Here is an 8,406-nt window from a genome sequence, read left to right on the forward strand (position 1 = left end):
ATGTTTAAAATTTCCCAATTTCCAGGACTTGTGGCAACCTTGATAATTCTGAACATAGTTTGGGTGTACTGCACAGACAAAAAGGGTTAAACACTTGAGGAGGATATTAAATTTGCTGAGGATGTACTTATCAATGCAGCATGCTTTCAAAAAGTTAGTGAAGAAAATTACGTAATGGGCATGTGTACTTTATCTGCTTGTCTATGCTACTAAGTAATCTATCAACAAAAGAAATTTTTGAAAATATACCTTGTGACAGCTGGCAATGCTTTGCTATTGCTAAATATGTATGGGAAATGGATATACATCCTAATCTCCTTCTACGCCCCCCTTCTCTGACCGTCGCCTCCTACCCCCTCTCTCTGTTCATTACCTCTGCCCTATATCTATCCACCTTCTCTGCCCCCCCTCCCCCCATCCCAATTTCCTCTTCTCACCTCTCTCTGACAAAGATTTGTTTATTGCCAACGGAAGTCACATACAATGAATGGGCAAGTCAAATTCATATGACAACCTACCTTAATGCTGCACCTTTGAGAACAATAGCTTCAATGACACTATTTCACACCACTTTAATCTGCAAACAGCAGAATTACAAAGTTTTGGACGATTCATATTTTCCTGTTTTATATTAAAAGCGACTGTGACGAAGAAAGCAAACAGTACACAGTTATGTATAAAGTTTTTGTTTAAAATTGTATATAAGGAGACAGAATATGTATGACAAAAACAATTTGTCTAATGTTTAAACACCATACAATTGCAGTTAAAACTGACTGCGGGAAAGATAATGAAACCAGACATTTTCACAGTATAGCACAGCACAAAATTTTCATTCTCTCAGTTTATTTTAACACAAAGCCTGTACACTGTAGTTTAAAAAAATATACAGCCTCTGTGAATATTTATCACAGTATTGTGAAAAAATTAGAACCACAACGGCCAAGAACTTTTCTAACAAGGATTCCATTGATGTATTATAAGCATACATATGTACATTTATATACCGTGTATATTAAAAATATATAGCCTATGTCTACCCAAATGTTTATTATAGAACCATATCAAAGTTTTAATTAAACTGGGTACGAAGCTTTCGAGATTTTTCGCAATGATGTTAAACAGTGACTTGCCTTACTATAGTGGTATACATTTTATATATTTCTTCTTGTACCATGTATGTAAAAAATATGTATCATATCCATCCAAATTTTTGTATATCGATCATGAAATTTCTTTATTACAAAAGTGTGGTCTATGACCGTCTGGGCGTTTATTGAGTATCATGTAAAAATTGTAAGTAAATCTGTCAAGAACTGCTCTATATTTTTACTATTTTCGTAACAACATTAGGAAATGACTCATCTTTATATGGTGGTATAGATTAGATAGATCAAGTCTACTCACCATGACATGTCAGGAGGAAACACACAAAACTTATGAAAATGTGCAAGCTTTCAGGGCCAGTGGCTCCTTTTAGCAGAAGGATAGAAGGGAAAGGAATGGGATAAAGGAACAGGACTGGCAAGGTAAGGAAATTGGGAGATTTACAAAAAAGTCACTCAGAACCCTGGATCAGGGGAGACTTAAAAGACAGGATGAGAAGGCAAAATGTACGGTATCTCCTCACTCAGGATTCTGGGAGACTTTTCAATAATTCTCTCAATTTTCTAAACCTCACCAGTCACCTTTTCCCTTCAATCCTTCTGTCAGTAGGAGCCAATAGCTCCTAAAGCTTGCACATTTCCCTAACTTTTGTGTCCTATTTCTCCTGCTGCCACTTTACTATATAATATTGTTTATCTGACTACAATCCCCATTTAAATTTTACAAAGAAAAGTAATTGAGAATCCCTGCCAGCTTAAAAGAAAATTATAAACCTACTTTTTCAACAAATTATCTTGATATCCTTATTGAAGGTTGATAAGTTCCGTTAGCTAAATGGAAAGTGTCGGTGATAGTTGTTAAGCTGCATCACAAGGAGTAATGCACTGTAAATAGACTGAGCATTTATAGAAGTAGATTCTTTGAAAAGTATCATTCTAATCAAGTTAATAAATGAGCTACTATTAGAAGCTACCTAGTAGTTATTCAAAATATCTGAAGAGGCAACAGCTTTTCTCAAAGTAGAGGCCTGCTTTCTAACTTTATTAAATTTAGCTGGTATAAATTTGCATAGCATATAGTAGACTGGCAATATCTTACTGTAAGTACAGTACACAGTGTCAGTATATGAGGCATGTTTGGAAAGTAAGTGTACTAGATTAATATTTTTTTCAGAAAAAGTGTATTTGGAAAAAAATTACAGGGTACTGTTGATACACTTGTTAATTATTTTTCTACATAACTGCCATCCTGTTCAGTACATGTAGCGAGCCACGGCACAAGATTCTTTATACCCTCCTTGAAGAAGTCTCCCACGAGCTGTTTCCACCACTTCAGAACCTCTTTCTGCACCTGCTTGTCGGTTGAAAACTTAATTCCGCTTGTGTGCCTTCAAGGAGGTGAAAAGATGATATTCTGAAGAAGCCAAGTCACAGAAATTTGGGGACGATTCAAAACATCCCAACCAATTGAGTCCAAGAGCACCTTGTGGCTAAGGCTGCATGAGGGCAGGCATTGTTGTGCAACAAGCTCACTCCTCTAGTGGCATGCCCCTCCTTTTGTTTCGAATGTTTCTTTTGAGCTTTTTTAGCATCTTGGTATCGTAAACAGACAGTCGTCCCCCCCCCCCCCCCCCTGGGGCAAAAATTTGACCAAAATGATGCCTTTCTGGTCCCAAAACACTGAGGCATTGTTTTTGTCCAAAATTATGATTTTCAATATTTTGGCAGATGTGGATTTAGTGTGGCACTGTTGTGATAACTGTCTTTCTGTCTGTGGCGTGTAATGAGCCCCACAAGTTTCATTTTGTAACAAAGCAGGTGGATTGCCCAATTTATCTCATGCTGCTCTAGTCATCTGTTTTGGGACCCATCTTGAGCACAGTTTCCAGTATCTCAGTGTTTCTCATGTAAGAGATCTGGAGAGTTGTGGAAACATGGCAGAAATTTCACCCACTGACAATTAGTAGTCTTCACAAACAGCATCCTTTATTTTTTGTACCAACTCCTTAAAAATGGAAAGTCTTCCACTCCTCTGTTCATTATGACTGTTTGTTCAGCCTCCACTAAATTCCCTACAAGAATTAAACACCCTTGTCCTGTTCACAACACTTTCACTGTAAACCATTTAGATTTGGGAAAAATTCAGTAGGTGGTGTTCCTTCCACGAGTAGGGAGCTGATCACAGCACATGGTGGGATCTGTTACTGAAATTTTTCACGAGTTTAAATACTACTGTGTTCCTGCAATGTTCGCTCTGGTCAGGCATCCCTTCTAACAAGCATTATTGCAAACTCTTAAAAAATAACACCCACAGCCAGATATGCTCACAGTACACTTACTTTCTGAACATTCCTTGTATATGATCTCTCTGTTTTTGTTAATGTATACTTTGACTTGTTCCATACCCTTGAAGATCGTCTTCCTTGAAGTGATCTACAGAACGCGAGCAAACAGATGCAAACTGATTTTGTTAACACAGTTCGGAAACTATTCTACACTCAGTCGGCAATGGAAATTGAGTTCCTAATACAGCAGCTTCCATGACCTTTCTCCAAAAGTTAATTTTACAGACACTGATCCTTGGCATGGATTGATCTCCAGGATTGTTGCAGACAACCCAACTTGAAAGTTTGGCACTTGCTGCAAGGGCAGTCTTATTTAACTCAAGGCAGTTTTGACGCGATAATATAATGATAAAATATTACTTGAATAAAATGTCAATATATTTGTGATAAACACAATAGTCAATATTTTCAGTAATTTTCAGCAATCCATTACACTGATGACAGTAGCTTCTTATTTGGTTTACTGAGAATTACATATGGAAACTCTTCATAAAAGTTGTCTTCTGGAGAGGTTTCATCCAGTGAATACCTCAGGGCGGTGAAGAAATTCATTGCATCTGGGTTATGCTTCAGGACAGTCAGCACAACTTTTTTCATTTTGGCTGAAAATCCCATCAGTTCCAATACCTATAACAAAAACCAATTTTTAATGTATGTTTACCAGCCTGCAGCATAATAAAGTTTTTAAATCCTACCCCAGCACAACCAGAAGTGTTTCAATTTTTCCATAAATTTACAAAAAAATGTTGTTTCAATACTAATGAATAAACACTACTTCAATGAAGATTCGGAGGATGCCTTGTGCACGTTGCTTCCAACGAAACAATTGATTTACAAGAAAGCATTTTATATAAATTCTATCATACAAAGATACACGTGAACCATGAAAATATGTTGCTTTCATAATATGAACTGAATTGGACCATGAGAAATGTTAAGCTACAGAAAAATGAAAATTAGAATTTTCTACTTTTGACTATTAGAGGTTGCAGACATTCATATTTTGTATAAGCAGTTGTGGTGAAACTTAATAGGGTCATCAAACAATGGAAAATCCAGGATGGAATAATGACAATATTATTAAAAGGATAGACTGCTACTCATCGTATAGCACAGATGTTGGGTCGCAGATAGACAAAACAAAAAGACTGTCAAACAAGTCGGGAAGCCCTTAAGTCTCTCACCAGGAGGAAGAAATCCCAAAACAGTAGGAATCTGTTAACCATTAACATTTATGGCGAATTAGAGGACTCCTTAGGAAAATGGAAGCAAAGGATAAGAAGGATCACATCCTGCGTATAATGTTCTCATTCAACTTGTTCGAGAGGCTACCCTGGCAACCCTGGAAAGAACAGGATGTAATCAGCTGCAGAATGTGGCATACATTGAAACAAACGGCATCAGATTTCTGGGCTCTGAGGTAATACATAACTGGCTATGCATCTACATGTTACTACAGTAATTTTTAGATCTGGTGATGCCTGAAATCAAAACTTGTTATCAATTTTAATCAACTAGCATGTGATTAAGACATTAACTTTTATGCTCTAATCCGATTCAAAGGTTACTGGTCTCCTCTGCAGGTCCAAATGATCTCATTTTGCATAATACTTGGATCATTCCAGTGAATGGCAGAGAAGGTCAAGAGCACCAGCATTGTTCATGGACTGTCAATGAAGCTCACAATCTATAGCACTGTGCCCACAACTGAATTTGGACCTCTGGTTCCAAATAGAGTGGAAGGCTTGAACCAGGTACTTTGAAGGTTTTGTGACAAGCTAGGCTCAGACTTTCTATGGTATGTGCCGAGGAGGGGGGGAATTGTAGACGTATTCCCCAGACCAGGCCTCTGCAGACATTATTTTATTTCCAAGTTGAAAACCCTGTTGAAAGAATGAAGATTTGGAACAACAGATGAGATAAAAGAAAATTTACAGATGGTGCAGTGCACGATCCAGCAAGAGGTGTACCAAGACTGCTTCTGGAAGTGGAAACGACATTGGGGCTGGTGTACCAATTGAGGAGGAGAGTACTTTGAAGGAGACCATGCACATAAGAAAAGGTAAGAGCAGAAAATTTTGTGGACAAAATTCTGCAATTTTTTGAACAGACGTCATATGTAATGTAAGCTGTGGCTGCTCACAGGTTCACACTTTATAATTTCAGTTTCTTTTCACAATGGCCATGCATAACAACATTGTGAATATTCTGCAATAATCACTATTTGCTTTAACTAGAAATGAAATGAAGGTGCTTTGCATATTGAATTAAGGCTATAGTGAGACGTATGTAGCATAGCTTCAAGTCTAACCTGGAGTGGAAAGAGACATTTCAAATATGGTGAAGTCAATGTGTTCAGTTACGTGACTCTTGGTTCGTTGTACTGTGGACTTCATTTTAGACAGGCAAGGTACGCGAAGGTTTGGCTAACAGATCTAATGATCTCAAGTGTGTTGTGGGCTTTATGTTAGCTGCCATAACGTTCAAGTGAAATTTGCAGTATTGGGTTTTGGAGCTGTGTGTTGGTTCATGGTATCTAGAATTTAGTTTGAGCTATGTAGGCCAATAAAAAATTACTGTACCAATGACTGATTTTTTTTCCTCCTCCATTTTTTGCTTGTGTCTAATATTGAGAATTTTCGTGCATTTGATTTTTAGGTTAATATTTGGTTTGGAATAGTGTTATTCTTATAGCTGTATATTTCCTTTGTCCCCGTCCAAAATTCCCTACTTCCTGCAGTTGTCACATTAGTTTCATTTAATTGCTGTAGTTAAATATTTCGCACATTACTGACGTTTGTTTGCATGAGTAATAAGTAGTGTTATGGTCACAATATTATATTCGATTGAAATAGGTGCATCCACCATTTTAATGACAACATGTCCAAGCAGGTGGGGGAATCGGAGCTTGCAGTAGTCCCCCAACTCTGGACTGTTTATTCCAGTGACAAAATTTTATTAGTTCAAAAAGTCAATTACTTCAGGTTTCTGCTTCATCCCTATACTCAAGTTAGATTCTGCTAAGAAAAACTTTACTTTAGAAAGATACAGTGCCTGCTGCACTAATTAATCTTCTTGTACAGTTTCCTCTAATTTTTAAAGTTGAATTTCAGCATTTCCCTTTCCAAGTTGTCATTACACGACTGTTATACGAGTTGCTTGGATCAGGAAATGTAGCTACAAACATGAAAATATTTTGCAATTCTTTGCTGGGATTATGTAACTACATTTATGCTCCCATTTGTTTGTGAGGTTTAAAACAAACCTATTATGAAAGTTAACACTGAAAACTTCAGAACTGTTAATAAAATAATTGTTACAAATTTCTGAGCACACATTGAAAAACAAGAGTAAAAAACTGACATATAACACGAAAAACAAAACAGAACAAAAACCTACAAACTGTATTTTGCCATATAATATTCCAGACTAAGGATTATTTTCAAAATAGACTTTGAGAATTATCCTTTTCTCTTAATGTGATATAAAACAAAAGTGAAAGTTCTCTCTCTTTGCAAAATTATAAAACTAAAAACTATAATTTCAAAGATGTTGGCAAGTGTAAGTTTGCGCCATTATTAAAACTGTCTGAACTTCCAAGCTTTGAAATGCCACGAAATAAAAGAGGAGCGAAAATGATATACTTTTGTACGTTTAATTATCTCTGTATTGAAAAATGTGCCAAGTATCATCCAAACACGAGTTGGAGGTTGAGAAATTGCCCAGTTTGATGAATTTACGCAGAATGAACCGAAATCAATCAATTGTGGCTACTTCGAAAACAGTTAAATATATACACAAACAAAACTATCTTACCTGCATCATAAATTTCCCCAGACCTTTTCTCCGAACCGCGGCTTCCAGCTGCAATTCATAGCAATACAAAACTTCTACCCCATAATCTAAATCGAATCGGAAATGCGAGAATGCTAATGCTTTGCCCTCCTTATCCCTTGCTACAAGATATAATGCTCGTTCATCAGTCAGTTCTTCTTTCTTTACTTTCTCATTCCAACCCCAACTGCAAGAGTTGTACAACGGTTTCATATTGCACTCCAGTAAATTAAAAATCCAATTCCACGTATCGTTGTCAATGTTTTCACTTTTAACACAAGAAAGTGTTGCCTCAACTCCATTTTTGCTGAAATTTCTGAAGGCAGGAAATGGTGCTAGAGGATCTTCTTGAGCATTTGCTTTGTCAACTACAGCTTTGGCAGCAGCTATCTGAAGAGCTTCCTCTCTCTGCTGCAGCCTTTTTTCCTTTCCTTTTGATGTTTTACGCCCCATCTGAAAACAACGTTAAACATGACTACAAAGAAGATTGGCCTCCTTTCCTACATTATACTCATCCGACACATGTACATAAAAGGTTCCGTAACTTTGTGTTAGAAATAAGGTCACCGTATTAATGTATTCTGAATAACCAACAAATGCCGTTCTTGTCAGCATTTGACGTAAGTTCGTCAATTTTCACACAAATACAAAACATCGTAAGGGCCAACATAAACAAAAAAGAAATATTAAACATCATTTGCGAAAATCAACAGTAATGCAATTTGCAAAAACATACCGTCAATAATCAACTGCTTTCTGGGCAAGTAATTTGACGTTTCCTCTTCGGACCCTCAGTCTCTAAACCAATTATATACACAATCGTCTTGATAAGACACAATTCATCCAACGCTCCCTCCTTTTGACAGCGGAACTATTTTCACCACACAACGCACACTAAATTCCCGCCATAAAATTGCCTACATGGTACAGTCAAAGAACCAATTGTAAAGACTTAACTATATGTAATTATTACAGACGCCATAGAAACGCCAGCATTCGCGACAACATTTTACTGATCCGATGTACAAATATTACATTGAACAATATATTGATAATTTATTGTTAATAGACTGTACCTTTTAAGTTTCCACGAGCTGCTCATCTTTTATTTATTTACACCT

The 8,406-nt window shown here is 36.8% G+C and overlaps 1 protein-coding gene across 1 annotated transcript; it reads right to left on the reverse strand.

Moving 5' to 3' along the window:
* Nucleotides 1–2,825: 2,825 nt before the first annotated feature.
* Nucleotides 2,826–8,203, reverse strand: LOC126175834 (N-alpha-acetyltransferase 40-like). Its single transcript, XM_049922835.1, has 3 exons — nucleotides 8,022–8,203; nucleotides 7,268–7,738; nucleotides 2,826–4,078 (listed from the first exon to the last, which is right to left on the reverse strand). The coding sequence occupies exons 2-3, from the start codon at nucleotides 7,736–7,738 to the stop codon at nucleotides 3,881–3,883; spliced, it is 669 nt and encodes a 222-aa protein (XP_049778792.1). The 5' UTR covers nucleotides 8,022–8,203; the 3' UTR covers nucleotides 2,826–3,880.
* Between the last annotated feature and the right edge of the window lie 203 nt (nucleotides 8,204–8,406).

Source organism: Schistocerca cancellata, chromosome 3 (assembly GCF_023864275.1).
Source record: "Schistocerca cancellata isolate TAMUIC-IGC-003103 chromosome 3, iqSchCanc2.1, whole genome shotgun sequence".
Classification (NCBI taxonomy): Eukaryota; Metazoa; Arthropoda; class Insecta; order Orthoptera; family Acrididae; genus Schistocerca; species Schistocerca cancellata.